This window comes from Gambusia affinis, linkage group LG07 (assembly GCF_019740435.1).
Source record: "Gambusia affinis linkage group LG07, SWU_Gaff_1.0, whole genome shotgun sequence".
Classification (NCBI taxonomy): Eukaryota; Metazoa; Chordata; class Actinopteri; order Cyprinodontiformes; family Poeciliidae; genus Gambusia; species Gambusia affinis.
In genome coordinates this window covers 21,109,615-21,132,729 of record NC_057874.1, presented here as the reverse complement: position 1 = coordinate 21,132,729, position 23,115 = coordinate 21,109,615, and the positions used below count along the sequence as shown (strand labels likewise).

General features: G+C 35.8%; 1 protein-coding gene across 4 annotated transcripts in view; it reads left to right on the top strand.

The window, feature by feature from the left end:
- Positions 1-23,115, top strand: part of kif5ab (kinesin family member 5A, b) — an 80,789-nt gene that overhangs the window by 30,670 nt on the left and 27,004 nt on the right. For all 4 annotated transcript variants that reach the window (XR_006371206.1, XM_044122928.1, XM_044122929.1 and 1 more), the window contains exons 3-14: positions 1,560-1,633; positions 1,990-2,094; positions 3,014-3,062; positions 4,057-4,112; positions 6,235-6,322; positions 6,534-6,658; positions 10,209-10,313; positions 11,545-11,693; positions 13,122-13,270; positions 17,711-17,934; positions 19,220-19,288; positions 20,896-21,102. Coding sequence is in view for 3 of the 4 variants with exons in the window: in XM_044122928.1 (XP_043978863.1) it covers positions 1,560-1,633; positions 1,990-2,094; positions 3,014-3,062; positions 4,057-4,112; positions 6,235-6,322; positions 6,534-6,658; positions 10,209-10,313; positions 11,545-11,693; positions 13,122-13,270; positions 17,711-17,934; positions 19,220-19,288; positions 20,896-21,102 (1,400 nt within the window). In the remaining variant the exon portion in view is untranslated. The remainder of the gene's footprint in view (positions 1-1,559; positions 1,634-1,989; positions 2,095-3,013; positions 3,063-4,056; positions 4,113-6,234; positions 6,323-6,533; positions 6,659-10,208; positions 10,314-11,544; positions 11,694-13,121; positions 13,271-17,710; positions 17,935-19,219; positions 19,289-20,895; positions 21,103-23,115) is intronic.

Here is a 23,115-nt window from a genome sequence, read left to right as displayed (position 1 = left end):
CCAACAATAAAATTAATCCTTAAAACTGCAAGTCGCATAATAATTTTTCACCTTGTGTATATGCCAGAGGCTCTATGTCAAATGAAATGCATTCCCCCCAAGCTCATCAAATTTTTTTTCACTTCACATCATTCTCCATATGCTTTTTTTCCTAGTTAGGATTTAATTTATTCTTTCCCTTCAAAGCACAAAACTACAGTGAACTGGATGGAGCATGAGAAAAGATTGATTTGTTGCACAAGATTACTTACAGAGTGAACGATTCCCATGTAGGCTGATGAGAGACGGAATAAAAGGGGTAACGTGGGCTGCAGTGCATGGCTGCGAAAATTCATGGTAAGCATTTAACAAGATGAAGGGGCCAAATTTGACAGAGTTAAGATGGAAAATGGGGAGCATAAAAGCTTAGAAAAACAATATTTTTCTAGCATCTTAATACAATAATTCTTTATTGGGCACTAAAGTACATAAAATTGCTTTTTCCCCATTGTAAGAAGAAAAAATAAAACAAAGAATTATCTTTAAGAAAAAAATCCTAAAATGGAAAAAGCGCAAATAAAAAGATCTATGACCACCAACATATACTCAAAAAATGTTGTGCAGTGGGTAAGCCCTGAAAAGAGGTTGACTGTTCACAAAATGCAATCTTCATGCATATAAATGGAAAGTTACTTGGAAGGAAAAATGTTGCAGAAAAAGATGCACAAGCACCAGTAATAATCCCACTCATGAAAATTTATTGGAGCTATTTTATTGAGATGCATCTGTATGAAAGCATCGTCTCTCCTTCCTGTGCTTTCTCTTCTCCTCTCTGTTATCCTCAGCAGTGATATCTCTTGTTTTAAGTCTCAAATCTCCTGCTGTCTTTATATCCTGCTGAAACAACTGAGCTCCTTATTCTTTTGTTTTGCTATGGAGTCACTCTGACCAGTGTGGAAGTGAAGGAAGACATGCTGCTGTGTCTTGAAAGTACTGCAGAGACAGTAGAGAAGGAGAGGAAAGGAGTTCTGCACGGTTCCGTCTCAAAGCTTTTCTGATTTGTTTGTGGTCAGCTCACCTGTGGCAGCCAGCCATTCATGATATGTTTCTTTTTTAGCTTTTTTTATGTTTGGCTTTTACTGCTCTGGTTTATTGGCTTGTGTCAGCAGTATGACATTCAACAAGGTGAGTTTTTTATTACTTCAGCTTGTGATACATTGTTGTGTTTGTCTTGTTTCTTTTTTTTTCTTGCCGTAGCTCAATATGAATGGAGAGAATAATGTTTCAATAACTGCTTGAAACCTCATCGAGTCCCTCTTGGTGATACTAAAAGCTTCAGGTAGTTGTTGTTTATTGTGTGCAGCCACTAAGGTCGTTCAGGATCCACTCAAGTTTAAATACCACATGCTTCATGGTTTATATGAGGAGCAAAGTTCAAAGAGACTGGTTTTTCTCTGGATATTGCTGCGGTTTTTGTTTGTCGATTGGACTGAATTTAGGTGCCACTTTTTGATTTTCACCAATGTTTTTAGCTTTTTCTACTCCTCTGACATGTTTTCCTCCTTTTGTTCTGATTTCAGATGTACTTGGTGGATACAATGGGACTATATTTGCCTATGGGCAGACCTCTTCGGGAAAAACACACACCATGGAGGTGCAGTATTCCTAAATAATTCAAAAGAGCACCTTTCTCTGGTGGCACATACAGGCACATAAGCTTCCTTTTTTTTCCTCCTTGATTTTTGTCATCTCCTCCTCTGCCCGCCATCATATCAGTGTATCCACCTCCGTCACAGACATCATCCTTTATCTCTCAATCCCAGCTATGTGTGGGAACCGTCGTCTTTTACAACCTTCCCTGGGAAACAGCCCTGGCCCTTTTCAAGTTAAAAAAATCCTCTATGTTCTCTTTCTTTTACTATACTCTGCCTAATTCCTCCCAGACTTATCTCTTATCCAATTGTTCACACACACACACTCACACTCATAGAGTCATTTTGCCTCATGCAGGGGAAGCTTCATGATCCCCAGGCTATGGGAATCATTCCCCGGATCGCCCAGGACATTTTTGAACATATATTTGCCATGGATGAGAACCTGGAGTTTCATATAAAGGTTTGTGTTGCTTTGTAGTCATTTCTGTTCGTGTGTGAGGAAAATGATGTCCGTATTGGTGATTCAGTTTCAGGGTCTTTGATGTAATTCTAACTAACCTCAATAAATCATCATAAACAAGTATATTTCTGCATATTATTTTCTATGTATCACAGTGTTATAATGCAAGCTTGTGGTATGAAGATGATAATGATTATAGTTCACTGCTGGAAGCTGGATTATTGCAACACTGTTTAGCTGTTGTAGCAAAAGGGTAAGAACTAAAGGTGGCACATAAGGCATCAGATTTTATCTCTCCATAACTGGTGGTGCACTACCCCAGTGTCTTCTTCATACTATATAAATGTGTTGTTTATATAAACAGAAGCTGTTGTTTTAGGTGTTTCTGTGAGGACTAGAGCTGTCCGCCTACATGTTAGAGACAACGGACGACTTGAGGCTGGGGCAAAGGTTTCCCTTCCATCAGCTTAAAGACTATAAACATACAGCTAGAGCTGCAAGGGAATGGTTTAGATTAAAGGTATCCATGTGTTAGAATGGGTCAGCAGGAGTTCAGAACTAATTCCAAATGAGAATCCACAGCAAGAATTGAAAATTACTTTTCACAGATGCTTTTTGTCCAGTATGACTAAGCTTTAGCTGTACTCCAACGAAGAATGGACAGAAATATCAGTCTCGGAGACCAAGAACAGGCCCAGGGGGACTGAATATATATGTACATTAAATTAAAATCATGTATCATTTTCCTTCCACTTCATGGTTGTGCACTACTTTATGTCAACCTTGAATAAAATCCCGATAAAATACATTAAAGTTTGTGGTTTATTCCTATAGAATGTGGGAAAAGTCTAGAGGTCAAAATATTTTTTTACTTGGCTCTTTATATTTCACCTATCGTTTTATGGTTTTGACTTTACAGGTCTCCTACTTTGAGATCTACATGGAAAAAATCCGTGACCTCCTTGATGGTATGCTTTATGCTTTTTGTCAAATAGTTAATTGTTTTGCAGAAGAGAAACCAAAACCCTTAAGCTAGTCTCTTAGGCATCATGGGGCACATCCAAGATGAACTTGGCTTATTTATGTTTTAAATGTACCTTTTGATCTATAATTGTCCTTTTTTTGCAGAAAATTAGACCTGAAAATCTATAATTCTTTCATTGATAAAAATATGGCTATTATTTGTAAAAAATGATTAAATTAAATGATCATTGAATTAGAAACAAGAAAATTAAAAGCCGTATGCAATAATTTACATTTCCAGCTTATCTGCTTCAGTCAGTAATGGTGTGAAGGTGCTGCAGCTCATATAGTCTTATCACTCAGAAATACATTCAGAGTCAAATGATGTAGAGCTGGATGGAGAACAATGGGCACCACTCCTGTGGTTACATCTTTTATGGACCTTTAAACAATGGTAAAAACCTCCATCTGTATGCAGAATGGTTTACAGAGTCTAAGAAACATTTAAACTAGGTGCTACAAAAGAGTCAAAACAAGCAAGTTGAATTAAAAGAGTGAAGAAAACAGCCCAAGTGGGAATTTGTGAGAGGAAAAACATGGTGCAGGGTTATAAAAGCGTGCATATTTACTCTCAGAAATTATCCAGGGATTTATCCACTATAATTCTTTTGAATCTTAATTATAATCAACATAACAGGACTCTTTAAAAAATTACAAATGCAGGAATATGAATGTGAGCTTGTGCAAAGATATTGTGTTTTGTTCACTGAACCATCCACTTAACCTCTCAGTGATATTGACAGAAATAGATTCATTAAAATCTAAAAGTATTCATAGACTGTTGCAAGGTTGTTGTTTTTTTAACACTGCATAAGTAGACGTTGACTCACAAATATGAAGGGGAAATGATCAGGTCACATTAAATTCATGTGCACAAAAATATAATTATTTGACTGAAATGCTGTCCTTTTTGCTTATTCTCCCTCCATGTCATTGCAGTGACAAAAACCAACCTGTCAGTGCATGAAGACAAATACAGGGTTCCCTATGTGAAGGTGAGTCAGCTTCAGATGTGATTCAACATTGCTGCATAGACGTTCCGGCCTTGTTAATGTGTTTTGATGTTAAAAAGTTTATTTCAGCTAATGATTTGCCTCAGGACTCAAAATTCATCCCTGGGAAAGATGTAACACTGAAGTTGAGGATGTTATTTTTGCATTTTGGGAAATGTGCGGCACTAGTAAGGCACTGTTACTGCATTTCTTTCACTTCTCTCATTTTTATGCATTAAACACCATAGATGCATTGATCACCAGTACTATTCCTGTTTTTACAAAACGCATTCATCAAAGTACATGCTGTTGGTGGATGTGTTCAAAACCCAAAAATGGTGAAAAGAAAATGAATCAGTTTTTCTCCATATTTGACTTGATCAACAAAACCAGGCCAATTCCTGGCAGAATAGTTGGCGCATTTTTATAAAATCCTAAACATGTTCACATAGATTTTACAGATTTGTTTGTGTTGCTTGTTTATTGTTGAATATTTCCAACTGCATTGGCTCTCAAATATCTATACTCCCCTGTTAAAATTCAAGAATCTGATACAATGCACAAATAATTTCTAGACTTTTTCAATCTTTAATGTTACAAATCCAATGCCATTCAATTAAAAAACCTAAAAAATGTTGGGAGGAAACTTTGAAAAAAATAAGTGTGTGTACCCTTACATTCATATTTTCTTGAAAGATCTTTTGATTTAGTTTGAGTGTTCTTGAAGTTACATTTCCCAATGAATGAACCCACTGAAGCTAAGATAAGGTTCTGCTGCCTTTTTTCTTTACATCACTCAATATAGCCTCTAGCTAAAGCCATATTTTGCAGGGAGGTTTCAAAACAATCTCATTGCACAAAGGTATTCATCTGAAGAAGAGTGCACAAAAACAGAAAGAAGTTCTACAGCACAAGTTCATACCTTTGTACAGTCAAGATCAATAATAATTGGTGAAAAACTAATTCATTTAGTTTTTTAAAGCTAATAAAAGAAGATAAAAACTTCCCACAGACCAATGAGAAATTTTCAATATGTTTGTGGTTTACACGTCTCTGCTCGCAAATCCACAGTCACATTTAATAAATTACAATATGCTTATGATGAGGCCTGTTTGTCAGACTAAAAGTACCTCCTGATAATATCAACCTTCAAGCAAGTACTAAACAGCATTTTCATTAGGCTCACATTAAGTTTCTAATTGGTGTGACTTCATATTCTAATCTTAAATGTCATACCTTTATTAACTCTAAGCAGAAAAGCAACATAATTATGGTCATCATAAGGGCTATACAAGATCAGTCTGAGTGTAATTAATCTACAGTATGTGATGTGTCTTACTTACAAAATTTTGTTACTGAAATTAATTAACGATTCCTTACTTTTTTCTTTATTGAATATAGGAAAATATTCCTATTTGCCTCTAGAATATTATAACATTTTTCATGAAATCAGTTTGCAAGTTGTTTTCATCTACAGTATTATTCAATGTTTGGTTTTACTGAATGATCTCTTGGTTTACAAAAAATTAGGGTTGTTATTCTGTGTCAGCATCTAGAGGTTGCACCTAATTTGGTTGATTTTTACACAACAGGGTGTGCTTGGCAACAGTATGGTGAAAAATGTATTCATTGCATTTCTTCTACAAATGAGATGAATGACTTTAATATCCAGGAGCTGGAAGTTGTAATCATCTATATTTTGACTTTGCCTGAACAGCTGACAGAAACAGAGCTACTGTTTACTTTATTTCCATTGACTCAGTTAAGCATCATTTGGCTGTTTCATTACAGCATCAAATAGAATGAAGAGTGTCATCAATCTTCTCATGCATATTTACTAACTGTTGGTTTGGTTTCAATCTGTCTCCAAACAAACAAGCACTCAGCAAATTTCACAGTCTTGCAACATGGTTTGAGGATGCTGTCTCAAAGTCATGCATCTTTCTTTATTTTGTGTCTAATTCAAGGTAATACTAAAAATAGACTTTGCCAACATGCCATGTTTAATATGCACATAGAATAAGTTGAGTATATGTGTACTTTTATCTATGCATACACCATTTTGAACATGTCTTTGTTACAGCAAAGAGTGTATTAATGTAGTCTTCTAATGCAATACATTTAGGGCTGCACAGAACGGTTTGTCACCAGTCCTGAAGAAGTGATGGATGTGATAGATGAGGGGAAGGCCAACCGTCACGTTGCTGTCACCAGTGAGTCACTCCGTTGATCTTCCTGATGGTCTGACATTCAAACTGTCACACATTTCATGTCAGGACTTTTTTCAGTGAATGAAGGATTTGTGAAGTACAGAGTGGGGATTGATCAACTTCATTCTTTTTGTGGAAAAGAAAGTGTAATTAATTAAAACTCTGAAAAAAGGCTACGCTCTTTGACCTTGTTCTTCTTTATATTTTTGCGCAGACATGAATGAGCATAGTTCTCGTAGTCACAGCATCTTCCTGATTAACATCAAGCAAGAAAATGTAGAAACGGAGCAGAAACTGTGCGGGAAGCTCTACCTGGTTGACCTTGCTGGGAGTGAGAAGGTAGGAAATAAGCAAGTTTTTTTCTTTTAAATATTAAAAGAAACATTCCTGTTTTATTGAGGCGGGGATCTCAAAAGGTTATCACCAGAAAATATTCTACCTACTGTTAGTATCTTCACTTTATTGAAACAGAAACTACCTTTAAAGTTAACAAATAGGCAGAGGTGGACCAAAACAAAACAACTCCAAATTTAAAAATATCACAAAGGTTAATTTAAATGCATCTTATAAATTTTAACACCACTACCACATTTGACATATGAATCATTAGTTACTCACAATAAAAACCAAGCTTTTCCGTAATCACTAGCACTGACCTTTTGATAATCTGTTTTTTGAAACTAAACCTTGTGAGATAATTCAGGCACAGTGACAATCTGATAAAATTTTAATGTAAAACACAGAAGTCTGCTTTTGAAAACAACTTTTTGACGTTGTTAGCAAAAAATAACTAACCTTTGTTTCATCAAGTGGATTATGCCAACAAAAATGCACAGTATGTATCTCCAACCAGCATGCCTCATAGGGCAACAAAGAAACAAACTTTCACACTCACAATTCAGAGAGATTCTTTAACCTAACCTGCAGATTTCTGGATTATAGCATAGGGGAAAGTGGGAGTACCATACATGCACAGGAAGAACGTTGGAGAACGTTGCTTGGAGAACGTTCTCCAAGCAAAGAAATTCCAGTGTCGAGATTCAAACCTTTGTAGCTTGAAGGATATGTGTAGTATAATCAGGGTCAATGGCACTTGAAGAGGTTGATTGTGTTGATGTTCTTTCCTCCGGGTTCAGGTAAGCCAGATTTAATGTCAAAGGGGGGTGGATGCACTGGAGGTAGATGATGACTGAATTGATACAGCAAACAAAGAAACATGGCATGTCCTGCAGACAGAGTATAAAACATGCAGCATAATCAATCAAAGACATGAATGTTGAACTTGCACCTTCTTATCTCATCTAAACTTGTTCATAAAAGAATATTAAAGTATATGAGGAAGCCTGTTTTATCACTCTTCATGAATACATGCAGAATAATCCAGCACATGAATAAATAAATATTTTTCAGAAGCATAAAATATACTTGATACATGACTGGGGAATAAAATGTGCACACAATGACTTCCGTCCATGCACATTTGTAATACATTATCTAGAATTGTTGTCTATGATTTATTCAGCTAAACATTCTGAGGTACAAAATTAGATACAACTGGATACAATTTTAATCTAAAGGAGGAGCCATGTCAAAGTTTGCTATTCTTAGTTTTACCCTGCTATCTGAACAAACATACTTTTTTCTGTCTAATTTAAATTTATCTGCCTCAGTTACCAATGTCTTAATTTCTCTCCTACTCTTCTCAATTTCTTATCTTCTTGTTTTTGCTAAATGTAAGATTGGTACCTTTTTACTGTTTTTAAAGAGCCACTCCTGCTTGTTTTAAGCTGGGAGCCCTTTAAGGAGCTTCACAACTACAACTACTGTCTTTGCAAACTTCCCCCATTGCCATTGCCCTTTGATTCAAATATAATCAGCCATCAACGACCCCTATCTATGAGATCTACCCTGTTTTTTATAGTCTTGAGTTTATGGGACTAATGTAACAGACGGGGCAGTGTATACTAAGAGCAGTGAAGAGCTATAGGACGGTATTGACAAATGCTGACGGCTGCGTTTTGTAACATTTAAGTGCTGATGGTGCATCTGTTTGTTGTCTTGGTCAACCCTGGGGGGCAATGAAGAAATATTTATGCTCTACCAATTTATGGAGGTTGAGGACAAAATGTTATCAACTGAACTAAAATGGAAGAATGTTCACAGTCTGCAGATTTTTCTTGTAATTAAGGTTCTTTTCATCTAGCTCTAATTAGATCCCCTGACAATACACTCAAGATTGACCGTCTTGGAGAAATCTTCAGAAAATCCAGCTGCATCTCACATCATCTTCCCTTCTTAACACTTTACACTGTCCTCATTTATATATTTGGTCTTTAAATTTATTGGGAAATTAGTGCTAAAACGATGTTACATGTTACTTTGGTGTCTATAAAAAGTTATGCTGAAAAGATGGATTATTTCATCTGAATAAAATATATGTATACTTTATCTTATGAGGCGTTTATTAATGGAGTCCTATTGAATCCCATTCTGGCTGAAGCAGATGTCTCCTCATGTTGACCTGCTGTTATTGGTAGCATTTCTTTATAACAAGCAGGTATTAGAAAATGAATGCAAACCAATATGTGTGTACTCTCTGTAAAATCATCCCATTAGGTTCCTGTTTCTTATTGATTTCAACCAATCGAAACACGGTAGTTATACCAGTACAATAAAGGATTTTATACCACTGATCAATTGATCTATAAGGCAGTCAAACTTACTTAAGCACCATTACAGCTACCACCAAAATAGCTGGTGGATAATATATTTGGAGCCCAATTGCTGAAGATGCTTAATACAATTAAATTTAACAACAGACTTAAATGCCATATAAAGTTTTTTTTGTTGTTGTTTTTTTTTAAGTTGATAGACTTAATAACCAAATATTATGAGCCTGAAAAAACACACTGAAGCAAGTATTTCATGGAAATAAATAATTTTGCAAGCACTTTAATTCGTAGTGTTATATGAAAATTCATGTGATAATAAGAAAAACAACTTCTTGTTGTTACAAAAGTATTCATCAGCTTTGGATTCATTCATTTTGGTAATGTTGCAATTACAAATGTCATAAATACTTTATAGGGGTTTTATGTGGTAAAATAATACAAAATTGTGCCGGATTGTGAAGTGGAAAGAAATTCATTAATGGTTTTCATTTTTTTACACTTAAATGTGAAGTGTGTTGCTTCTTGTATAGCTGCAAATAAAAACTTTTGTTCATTGTGTTTCTGTGTTTGATTTGATGTAAAGCACTTTGAAATGTCTTGCTGCTGAAATGTGCTATACAAATAAAATTTGATTGATTGATTGATTGATTTCCTCATAAGTCACCCAATTGGTACTTGGAGCCCATCCGTGTGTGACTTAATCTCAGTACAAACACAGCTGTTTTCTGAAGGCTCTCATACTAGTTTATTACATAAAATCCTAATCAAAGACAGTGACATTTGTGGTTACAGTGGGGAAAACTGGGAACAAGTTCATTAGGCATGGAGTGTTTAAAAGGCAAAATAAGTGTGACAATCTATCAAGAAAATACAAAAATATTAAAACCAAAAGATAATGAAGCATCACATAAAAGCAAGACGGTCTTTAACAGATATCGCTAGCTCCTCTCAGATACTCTCTAAAATTCCTTCAGATGCTTGAATGCCAAATAAAGTCAGAAACATAGGATTTTAAGGGCCTTCATAAATAAAATTATGTCTAAGAGGCAGCCTTATGCAAAGTAATGTAGTATTTTATAACCTAATAACTGTATAAAAGCCAAAATAAACAAGTTGTGTAGAGACTTTCAAGTGATAATTATGTTAAAAACAGATTTCATTTGCCTGGATTAAACAGTTAATGAACTAATTTGTCCATGTTTGTGTATTTGTGTCAGGTCAGTAAGACAGGTGCGGAGGGATCGGTGCTGGATGAGGCCAAGAACATCAACAAGTCCCTATCGGCTCTGGGGAACGTAATTTCTGCTTTGGCTGAAGGAACGGTAAGATGAAAAATGAAAAGCTCTGCAGTCACTTTAATCCGTCAGCAGCTGCCTCAGGCTTGACTTGTTAATTATTTGTTTTAAACAGATAACTCATGCTTGCCATTGGAAGAATATGTATCCTGGCTGCAATGAATTAGTCGGAATTATTAAATTAGGAATTCATTAATTCCTTAAATATGGGAGTTGGTTTATTATCAGTGAGTCTTATTGTAATTTATGTGTATTTATTGTCATATAATAACAGCCTGTATAATTACTTTACAGAAATTAATTTGCTGATTTAAAAACAGTTTCACATTTTTAACAGTGAGCGGAGACTCTTTCATCTTTTATTTACAGGCTATGCTCAAAAGAAGCATCATCTGAATGGCTGTGAATACATGTTGAATTATTTCTGAAGGAGATCATTTTATTTTGCTCATTTAGAATATAATATAACCCGTTGTTAGTTAACTGTAAAACTCTGATTGTGTCCAAAGATGAACAGCACTGCAGAACTGACCGGATGCTTGTCCAGCAGAACTGAGAGACAGTTAAAATCTTTATATTTGATCAGAAAACATAATTCTGTTTCTATTCTATCCAATTTTATGAAGTTTTATGAAGCAAGGCTTAGTGAGGAACAACTTTGTCACATAATGGCCTTCTGGATGGCTGAGGTACAGAGGAATACAGTGTTAAATAAATAGAAATGCTAAATTTTGATACTAAGAGTAAAACTGCTGAAAGAGTTGTGACTCGTCTTTCTGGTGTGCTGCAGTGACACGTTTGGTGGCCTTCTGTTCCTCTCATCTATCACTCTCTATGCTACTACAGCTGCTAATATGATCCATTTGACCCACTCTGTGGTCCTTCCAAGCCTCCTTCTTATAATTAGTATACTCACTATTTTTTTATTGTAAGGCTCAAGGCTCAGGGAAGTCTTCATAAACCACATGGAAAAAGGCTGACAGTCTGAAATGTTGTTTTAATCTAATAGAAATAAATGTGAGTTTTCATTTCCTATTCACTGAGCAAGGACATAGTCTTTAAAGATGCATTCAGAGGGTTAAATTGGTGCAACTCTGAATAACACAGCTGCAAAAGAACAGTATTTTATGTGTTTCTTCTCCCCCCATGTGAAAAACTCATATTTCAAAGAAAGGCCTGTTTTGCATTTCTCTGTTCTGATGTCTTTTTCTTCAATCTTGAATTCCTTTTCTTCTCTCCTGCTTTTGTCTCTTCGCAGAAATCCCATGTGCCGTACCGTGACAGCAAAATGACTCGCATCCTGCAGGACTCACTGGGTGGGAACTGCCGCACCACCATGTTTATCTGTTGCTCTCCATCGAGCTACAATGATGCAGAGACCAAATCCACGCTGATGTTTGGCCAACGGTAACATGGATCTCTGTGTTTGGTACTCCTGAACCTCTGCACTGCTGTGCAAAGCAAAACAAAACCCTGTGATGCTTCACAATTCAATGAACTGGGTTATACTAACTTTTCTCTTGGCCTGCACACTGACTGTAGTTTCTTCCTCTAATCCTTATTTCTTTATGCTAAAATACAAACATGCATTGCCACATTTAATTGAATAAATTTCCGCCAGTAAAATGTAAAAAACACAAAAATGATTCTGGCTGGATAATTTTCCACTTTTGTGGTTTGTTTATTAAAATTGGTTGGTTTTCTGACATGCACTATTTTCAATAGTGCTTTTGATGTGTATTTGGCATTATCATTTTGCAGTAATACACACCAGGATCCAAATGTCACACATTTGGCTGCTGAATTAAGATGACATTAAAGATTTTACAGATCCCATTCTTGTCCTGTATGGTTGGTGGTCCACAAGATTCTGTGTTGTTTTTTCTTTATCTGCTCCACATTTATACAGAATGTAATAGAATATTCTAAGAGTAGTATAAATGGCTGGAAGGTCTCCTGCCACCACTCTAATCCATTAGTTTCGGCTGAGACTCCAAACTGGGCTGCTCCAACCTCTTAGTATGAAGAGAAACATGTTTGTTCAAATTAAAAACTAACTTGCAATACAAATCTACCCTAAACCCTAAACCTTAAGTTAACATCACATTTATGATCGGGGGTATCAGACTGAAACTATAAGTAATAAGATTAGAGTGACTTCAAGTCTATCTAAATCCTCTCTTGGCTTTTTCTTAAGTTTTTTCAAATGACATCTAATTCTAAAGACTAATTTACTATGAAGAGTTTGGGCTCTTTCTCTTTTTTAAAGGCATACAAATCAAATAATTCATAGGATTATGCTTACTGTTGAACTTTTTTAGAACAATGTGATTATCTTCATTTTGCTCCTTTTATCTAAGATCTAATTGGAAAATAAATGAGCTGAAAAGAATGTTTTTCTTGCAAACAGTGCAAAGTACTTGTATAAGAACACATTGTTTTCTTGCTGCAGTGTGAAATTAAGTAAGAGCACATCCTTCCATCCAGTAATGCCTTTCATTTGTGCTAGCAGCAGAATAACATACTCAATCTTTTTAAGATTTTTATAGTAGCATTGATTCATTGTAAATATTTCATGCAATGTGAATCACCAGTCCTCTGTTACGCTCTCACACACACTATGCACACCAAATATTGTTTGCACATAGCCAATTTGCATAGCAATTAATGGGATGCAAACTAATTTTCACTGTGCAGGCAGACATTTTCTCTGTTCCCTCACACTTTGTTGTTCCTCTCTTTTTACTGTTCCTTGTCCCTTCGACCTCTTTGCTCCTCACTCCCTCCTTTCCTGTCTGTGATGCCCTTTTCTTCTCCACGCTCCCCTTTAATTAGAGCCAAGACCATTAGAAATACCGTCACAGTGAATCTGGAGCTCACAGCGGAGCAGTGGAAAAAGAAGTACGAGAAGGAAAAAGAGAAGAACAGATCGATGAAGGAAACTATACAAAGACTTGAAGCTGAGCTGAATTGCTGGAGGAATGGTAATTCTACCACTGATCATGATTTGGACATACGTATGCAAAGAAAAATTGAAAATTCCTTCTGGTGCGTTTGTGTCTCATGTGAAATTTGTAAAATGTTGATATTTTCAGACAAGCAAATGACAGTGACTTCATGGAGTAGTTTTGGCCCTTCAGTTTGACTGAGATTGAAATTTATTATTAATATAACCTACTGCTGACCAAATTAATTGAAAACATAGTAGCTAATTTCCTTGCAGAAAATCTTGACAGGATCATTAGAAAATGATCTTCTTCCTGATATCTTGACTATTTTTTATCACATAGGGAAGAATTTCCTTCAACGCCAAAACAAGAGTTTTGCCCCCAGTTACCTAAAAATCCTATTAAGTCATGGCATCCTTTGTGCTTTCACAACTTGTTAAAGGCAGAATAATTTTAATGTGTGTAGCTTCCGATTTTAAACATAGTTAAAAAAAATCCCCCTCATTACTCTGGCATTTAGCAACTAAAAATAATTGTGGTGATCCTGACTGACCTAAAACAGGATAATTGAGTTAGAAACTGAGGAGAAAAACAAACTATATAGACATTTGGTTTTTGTTGTAGATTCTTTAAATGTATAACTTATTAAATAGGATATACTTTTTTAAAAATATCACCCCTGCATTATATTCTCTTCATTGATTGTTGTTCTGTACTCCATTTGGACTCACTGATTCTTCATAAATAAGAGAGATGTTGAATAAGAGGTCGTTGATCAAACAAAAATAACTAAGCAACTTTCTGGAGGTGGATGTTAGTTTCTAAGCAGCAAACTAGGATAAATTAATAGAAAATCACCATAAAATACATGGTGTCTCTGCAATGTCCATGCAAGAGGCTGCAAAAGTACAAAATGATAAAATGACTAGGACCCATGATAAAGTACTTTTGAAAGGGATCAAATAGTTTCTTTTTCCAAGACTTTAAAATTTAACTTTCCTAAAAAGGAACTCAGCTCTAGCACTTAAGGTCAAGTGGATGGATTAAAATCCACTTGAGATTTTAATCACTTTTATTGTGGTATGATATAATAATAATACATGCTTTTTATATCTTAGAAACAATTTAAATGACGGAAGATAAGATTTACTATGTTATCAATTCGTTTTACTCTTTTTCTTTATTCCTCTACATTGTCTTATTCTCGAGGCAGTCATTTTTAAAACCAGCTCTATTTTTCTGATGAACCTTCAATCAGTCTTCCATTTAAAAAATATGACATGATGAAAACCTGGCGGAAGTGCTGAAAAAAGCCCTGCAGAGAAGAATGAGTACAGAACATGTCCCTGTTCCTGTCTCTTTTTATGCTTGGACGGCATTTCACTTACAGGAAGGAATTTTTCACCAACCCACAGGCATCGCTTTTCCCTCCACGTAAGAGGAGATTTAACCTTATTTGATCTAATCCGAATACCTGTCAGTAGAGATATAGGAGGAAAACGGCTGTTGGACTCATGCCCAAAACACATAAACACTGCTTTTTGGCTATCTCTGTTAGTTTTTTGTTTTTTTTTCAAACTTGCACACTTTGTGTAATTGGATTTCTCATAACATTGTACTTAGATAAATTATTGCAGCAGAATTTGCTTTCTGAATCTCTATGTTTAAATCATCTTGACCATCCTATTCTACAGAAAAGTCATAACGTGGAGTGGTTTTCTCACATGTCAACACACACAAACAACAGCATTTTCTTTTTTTCACACCCCCACACACAGTGATGTGCATCTACTCCTATCTGTTGGACTTTTCAAATGTCAGTGCACTCAGCGGTGGTGATCAGTTGACATTCAAGCCATGGATCTAATTTCTGCCTTTTGTTTCTTGCAAAAAAATTTCCCCCAGCGGTTTGACCTGCATTTTAATGAACCGTAACACATCTTTATTGAACATTCATGAGCAGAAATAATTTCTTTTATGGCATCCTCCTGTAGCTGCACACTTAATTGTTCCTCAGACTCTCTTTCTCTGGATAGCACTTTACAATTCATAGAATTTTATAGATCATTTTGACAGAATCTTCGCCCCAGTTTCCCTCCCACAGGGCTTTTCACCGCTTCACATTTCTGACTTGGGACTCTTAGGTGAATGCTGTTGACCTCCTCCTGTACTACATTACTGTGCTCTTTAATCAAGACTGGCCCAAAGGAAGTAACTGTCTCGAACAAGAATATTTACTCAGTTTGCTTTCTGAAAACAGAGTCTCTGCCAGAATGGAGTGTTAAATCAAAGTCAATCAAGTTTTAATCACGCAGTACAAAGACACCTTAACACTTTAATCACAGTAGAAGTGTTTTCAGCAGAATTCTGGATTATAAACCACATCTTTTTTCACACGCTTTGAAACAGTAGTAGTATGAGACAGATAATTTTTGAAAAAACAAAAAAGATCTCCCTTGCCTTCTCCCAGTATTCCCAGTGCTAAGTTCAGCAATACATGATGCACTTTGAGAGATCAGGTTCTATATATGTGACTGCAAAGGTATTATAAACATTTTCTTTCATTAAACATTTACACTGCATACATATTATAAATAACAGGTTTTTACAATGACAACTGCATATGCTTACAAATATGCGCTCTCTCTTTCGAGGGAAACCCTTCTTAATTTTTTCCACATAACTGCTACAGTTAACTCAAAAAGTCAGTTTATAGAGCCGTTACTCGTGAGTAGAGCACAATTTAACGATGCCTGAGAGAGCCGAGTTCAGCTAAGATTTGTTATATACATAAAAAAACAGCTTTAAGGTCACAGTTCTCAAAAATGTAGACCAATATTATGAATATGCGCGTTTGTGTCTCAGCACACTGCATGACCCCCAAATTCTGAAGGATTTTGCTGCTCATTTAAATGAATGTGTGCAGGTATTTATCTACTGCAGGCAGGACAGCAGTCCTTGAGGAATGTTTTATATCCCTCAGTAGAAGAATGAAAGAACAAGACAAAGAGAAAAATTACAACTTAGCAAGAGATACCTGCAATTACAACTTAATAAAATGCAAAATATACTGACTGGGTTAATAAAACTGACATATATAAAGACAACAGAATCCAGAATTGTGCCTACAGAGTTTTATGGAAGTTCCCCAAAAGTGAAAACTTACAATGACTAACAAGAACATGACTCAGTCTGGTCTGGCTAGCTTTAACAACAATCAATAAAAAAACCCGTTTCTGGATCGATAGTAAAAGTGGAAAACGTGTCCTCCTCTATTTTTCCCTTAGATCTGCATCTCTATAATTGCTTGCAGATTTGTTTTACATTTATCTGGTTTCAGTTTCCTGTAGATTGCCATTTCACTGCAGACAAGATAAAGTGCATGTGAAACATGATTAAAAACAAACAATGTTTCCCCACAGTCTTTACCCATCTGATCCGACTGACCTGAGTAAACGTATAATGAGTTCCTTGTGTGTGTGTTAAGCAAGAACATATTAAACAGGGAGACTGTTGAACTATGTGTTAAGAAATGTAACGTCAAAGTATATTTAAATTGACCTTCACTTCAGCTATATAATAAATCCTCACAGACAGGAGCTGATCTGACTAACATTTAAACTGTGACTCACAGAAAGCAGCTCAAGACTTAAAATTATATATATATATATATATATATATATATATATATATATATATATATATATATATATATATATATATAGATGTAAAATAACCCTGCTGTCTTCCTTCTCATTGTATAAGTGACTCAAAACTTTAGTTTTGACGCTAGTATAGATTTGTAGTTATATGAGATATGATAAAACAAACAAAGATAATTCTTTTTGCATCTTTCATGGTTATTACAGTTCAACATTTTGCCTTCTTTGTTTTATATCAGGTTGTATTTTGCTAGAATATGGTTAGAAAATGCACAATATCCCAATTTAAAGATGTAACTTGTACATTAATTTAAAAAGAAATGACTTAACTACATGACATAACAAAATATCTTAAACTATTTCAACACTTTTTTGAGCTCCCTGTTTTTCTGGTATTTTAAAAGAAATCTTGAATCTTGAATATCATAATTAAGCTTGAACGGAAAGATAAACTTGTATTTCCTATTAGGCCCTCCTCGCCCTCTGAGATTTGTGACAGACTTATAATAGCTTTTGCACCAAATCAGAGTTTATCTTGTACACACTGACAGCTAACAATGCTGTGCAAAAAGAGCACATGACATTTTCTCTCATTAATATCGTGACTGTGTCAATTGAGCTATTGCTAGGTGACAGTGTTGAGGAAGATGCCTCCCCTTGACACAGAACCATTTTAAATCTCACATTTGAATTGATTGGACTCAGAGGAAACACGAATAAGATAAACTTCATAATCCCATTTTATGCATTCATTGGTTGAGAGAAGGAGAAGGGCAGCTCAATGACAAAAAATATTTTCCTTCTGTCTCTATAGGTGAGAATGATGTGCTGGGACAGCTGGGTGAAGGATCTGAGGATGCCCCCTTTGTGCCTCTGGATTTTGAAGAGCCAACTCTTGAATTATGCAGCCCATGCACCCCATGCACTCCTTGTAGCCCCTGCTCCTTAGCGTCATCCATTGTGGTTCACATCTCAGAGGAAGAGCGGCATAAATATGAGGAAGAGATCCGCAAGCTGTACAAGCAGCTGGATGATAAGGTGATGACTGCAGCAAAAGGATTGTCTGAGAATGAATGCAGAGCTGATTACACACCTTGTGTGAGATATAGTAACATGCATGTACTGTAGCTACACAGAGTAAATTATACATGCATTATTTAGAAGAATATTTAAGGGGTGATTTATTTACAGTAGCGGCTATTAGTGAAGGATATCACTGAGGCAAAAATTGTGTAATTTATTTTGAAAAGCTAAGACTTAAATTAACATATTTTTCTTACATTGCATTTTACAGTTTGTAGAGTCTAGTTTGAAGTTCAACACTTATGGTTTTTGCCAATATTTTTGAGTAAATTTATATATTTTTTCCTTCGCCTTTGCACTTTTCTGGATAAAGTACATGATGTTTAGATGCTGTTGATTTTTCCGATATACATCCCATTCTGTGCTGAACTCCTGAATTTAGTTCCTCTCTTTCATTTCTCCAAAGTTTTCTTTCCAAGAAACCTGACTTCTTAAGCAGCCTTGATCAAAGCTTCATCATGCTTTTTGAGTTAGGTCTTTTAAGAATTTTTCTTTTTTTTTTTTTTACACTTACTGTTTTTCCCCTACCTAATTTTCAGCTCAGGACATGATCATTTTACATATTCTTTAGAAAGTCACCCAACTCTTTTTAATAATTTATTCCGAAGTAAAAATGTCTCAAACTTAAGAGATTTGTTGTGTTTACACAAAACAGACATCCTACATCGGCTCTTTGTGGTCTTAAAGATATAAAATTCCTGGCAATTTCTTTGCGTTAAAAAAAAAAAGAAGATGCTTCTAAAAGTGACATTAATGGTGCATCTCTCACTTTGTCTCAGGCCTTACTATTCAACCTTTAAGGTCTTCTTTTGGTCTTTTCCACCAACACTGTACCATTTGCTACAATGGTTACTAACTTTGATAAAGCAAATTATATTGCTGAGAAAATCAGCATCACCTTTGAAGATTGCACAAAAGTTTGGTTTCTTGGAAACAAGAACTAAAAGAAATTAGGAATGTCCAATCCAGACGATCTCTGAACTTTGATACCAAGAAAAAATAACCAAACAGGCATGTGTTTCTAATATTACATTCTGTGTTTAAAGACTTAATTTTATTTTATTTATCCATAACACATCTACAAACATTTTATTTTTTAAATTACTTTTTAAAATCCAAAGCTGTATTTACAACTTTGAGCCTAAGTCGTAAATACATGCTTGTGTTCACACACTGAGCCCAGAGGATTCTGGTGTGCAGTCATAAAACATACAAATGAACTGTTTCTATTCCACCGAAGGACGATGAAATCAACCACCAGAGCCAGATGGTAGAGAAGCTGAAGGAGCAGATGCTCGACCAAGAGGAGGTAAAAGATCTTGGTTTTTACATCCTTTCATCGGTTTGCTTTAAACAGCTCGCAGTGGGCCGTCGTTTCTGCGAGCATGCCAACGTGAATCACAGTTCAAGCAGAAGTCAGCTGTGAGAGGGTTTACCATCCTGCCCTTGAGATGAATGAGCTGGAAAAACAACACATTTCTGCTGCCAAAAAGGAGATAGAGTAAATGAGACTGAGATTGCTGATCAGTAAGTATTTTTATGCTAACTGGAGTTTAAAACACAACCTTTTTAAACTCCAGTGTAAACACAGATGAAAGGCTGCAGCTCGCCATGAACTCCTTGGAGTTCATTTCTCTTCATTTACAAAATGTTTTTAAGTTAGTTGGTTTTTCAGCCAGTAAATTATTTTTTGCCAATAAGTAAAGAAGGAAATAACTTCCGAGACATACTCATTGATGAGTAAATTTTGATTAATTAGTTACATAGATTCTAAAACGTTTAGCGCAGCTAATTGTAAAGAAAGATTATTATTAGTGTGAATCTCATAGCTTTTTTTGCACTAATTGCTGCATCAATGCAACATAGCATGTAGATGATCAGCCTTTAGATCTCCTTAGGTGTAAAATTCAGGTTGCTTTGATACCAACATTGCATTGTTGGATCTGGTGTCTCACCTTCCTGCATCCCATAGATTCTTTTTAGGGTACAGGCCAGTTTTCTAGCTAATAAAAAACATTGAAACCACAATCATTAAACTGGCATTGGTACTTTTCCCCTGAGGGCCAAGTCCTGCTGGAAAAGAAAAAACGACAACTGTGTCTGTGGACACATCGGTGGAGCAACTCCAGCAAATAACATGGCTCTGAAAATCATTACTTTGCTAACCTCATACTGTTGGCATTTTTAGGTTAGATAAGGACCTGCAGTTTGGTGAAGCAAAGACTTTAATGAGTAAAAACAGAAACTTACAACTGTCAGTCCAGGAGCATCAAAACAAATCTACAGATAAATAAAAGGCATCGGACCATCACAGGCTGAGACCCAGTAGGCTAACAAACATAGAACCAGAAGGAAATACAGGGGAACAGGGGAATGTAGCAAGTAAAGAAAGAGAAAGATAGTTAATATATTGGGAGGATGCCACTCAAAAAGAAGTGTAATCCACATTTTCAAGATTTGGACATTTATGTCCCTTAAGAGTCCTACTGTGAGCTGATTTACCATAATTGTAACTATCAGAGACTTCACAGCATAATGACCATTTGTCCAAACAAAGACTTTGAGCTTGTGTAAATATACTGAAAACCCAGGAGGAGCAGCATCTACATTTTATGACACATCATTCAGGAAGATGACTCTCAGTGGGCTGCAGCAGAATAGCAAAAGCTGGTGCCAAAATAAAATGACATTTCTCTTTGTGCACTGATATTCTGAGGTGAATACTTTAAATAGGAATTATTTGTTCACCTGCATTGTGTTGCAGTCTTGTAAAGACATTTATTTTTTTCTAGAAGAAAGGCTGTTGTGTTTTGTTAAAAAGTAATTCTTTGCATTTTGTCAGTTTCATTTCTCTCTATATATATTTTTTTTCTTTTATGGAGCTCTTATATGTAGTTCAACCTCTTTACCTTTCAGCTTTTAGCTTCGTCCAGGGGAGACAGCGAGAAGGTGCAGTCAGAACTCGACAGGCTGCAAGCGGAAAATGAGTCTGCTAAGACTGAGGTGAAGGAGGTGCTTCAGGCTCTGGAGGAGCTGGCTGTAAACTTCGACCAGAAAAGCCTGGAGGTCGAGGAGAAGAGCATGAAGAACAAGGTGCTGGCTGAAGAACTTGGAAAGAAGATGGTGAGTCTGAGTTTCCAGCGATGTTGCAAGTATTTCTTCCTGCAAAGTCGAAAAGGGATGTTGCAGAAATAAATCTGTCTTGAAGTCATTTACCGAATAGATATTGTGAATTTTCTGAATGAAGTCAAACAGATATTGAGGAAATTAAATTTCAAAAGTAAATAAAGAGAAGAGAGAAATTATGACACCTGCAACCATGAAGTGATTTTAATTGAATAACAAAAACACTCCAAAGAGGTGGCATCCATTCTGGATATCTGAAAACACTGTCAAGTGCAAATAAAGAGGCCACTTACTGACTCTCCTGGTTGATCAGTACAGCTTTAGTCAACATGACATTTCTGACGGAGCTTCTTACTTTTTTGAAGTAAAACAAAATTTGGATATTCACTCAGAAAGCTCTGTTTATAGAGACATTCTCTCACATGCAGTAAAGGTCTGGTTTCAAAGTCTTAATCTGCTGAGGAAGGTTCCTAACAGAGTTAAATTATTTGAAACTACATGCATGCCAGCCATGGTAAGAGGTGGTCAAATTTTGAAATTATATTTTAGGTTTTAATCAAAATTATAATCATTAAAAATATTATCATTAACCTGCTACAAAGCTCAAATGAGCTTGATTTTTAGTTCTTGAGCTACTCTTCCTTTGGCATTTTCTGGTGAATTTAAGGCTTTCTCAGTTATGGCCAGTGTTCAAGGTCCAAAACGGTAAAGCAGCAGATACCACCATCAAATGTATAAGAAAAAGCTTTGGTAGCTCATCACTGCAGGAGCTGATGTGTGTTTTACAAGTTGCTTTTAGTAAATTTCTTTTACTCAAGGAAAAAAATGCTAAGGAAAACCTAACAAGCATGTCGCTTCTCTGATTTGACTGGAATTCAGCAATATGTGGTTGGCATGGTGATCTAAATCTGTCATAACCCATATAATTAAAATAAATGTGATGCCTTATTTTCTAACTTACTCTTGGTTTTCAGTTTTTTAAAGCAATTTTTTACAAGTTAGAACATCTGATTATTTTCTGAAATATCTACATCACAGATAAACACATTTATAAAATAGAATAAAACCTAAAACAAATGAAAGAAGACATTCAGGTTTAATGTAACTTATTTAATATGAAAGTGTGGATTATAACACAGAAAGGCACCTCAAGTGAAACACAAACTTTAATGTCAATAGAGTGCCCAGCAGAGGATGCAAAGCCTTAATTCAGTTATTGTGACCTACTTTGTGAACCGAATGAACTCTTCGCCGCCGTATTGAAGCCTCTTCAATATTTCATACTGTTTTACAGTCTGCCAGACGGCCATCACTTCTATCCCTGACTTTCTCAGAAACCAATCCAAGAATTGATGAAAGGAGCTGACAACATAACGAAGCTGTGTGCAGCTTAGTTCAAACTCAGCTGGCACTGCAATTTGTCCCCAATCATTTCACTTAGCACAACTTCTCCTTTACACTGTGCTCTGTCGACACCTCTCAGCTGACATGGTGCCTTCACAGGAACGTCTGCCAGCAGTCTGATAGATGAATACATGGCATAAAGATTACTTTACTTCACAGTAACAAAGCTTTTCCTCAGCTTCATTCTGCATCTTTAGGGCAACTTTTTACTTTTATGAATCTACGGCTGAAATTTTGCTGCGCTGATATAAAAAGCATGACTTGGTGGCAAACCTCTGTCATTTGACTCTATTTGGTTTTCTTCATTTAAAACTCCTCTTTTGTTCTGCATGTGGCCATCGCTCAATGTCACTGGATTCATGCGCTCCTTCTTTCATCCATCTAGCCACTTAAGCTCTTTTCCATCAGTTTCATTTACTCTATCCATCACTTCAACAGGCTTTTCTTGACTATCTTTTCATAAATCTTTCTTTAGATAAGCTGAATAGGGTTTTTTTTTTTACCCTTTCCATCTTCATTCTTTTTATTTATTCATAAAGAAATAATCTGAGGTTAATGATTTACTGCCATGTGCTCATAAGTTGAAGTTTGTCTGGAGAGGTGACC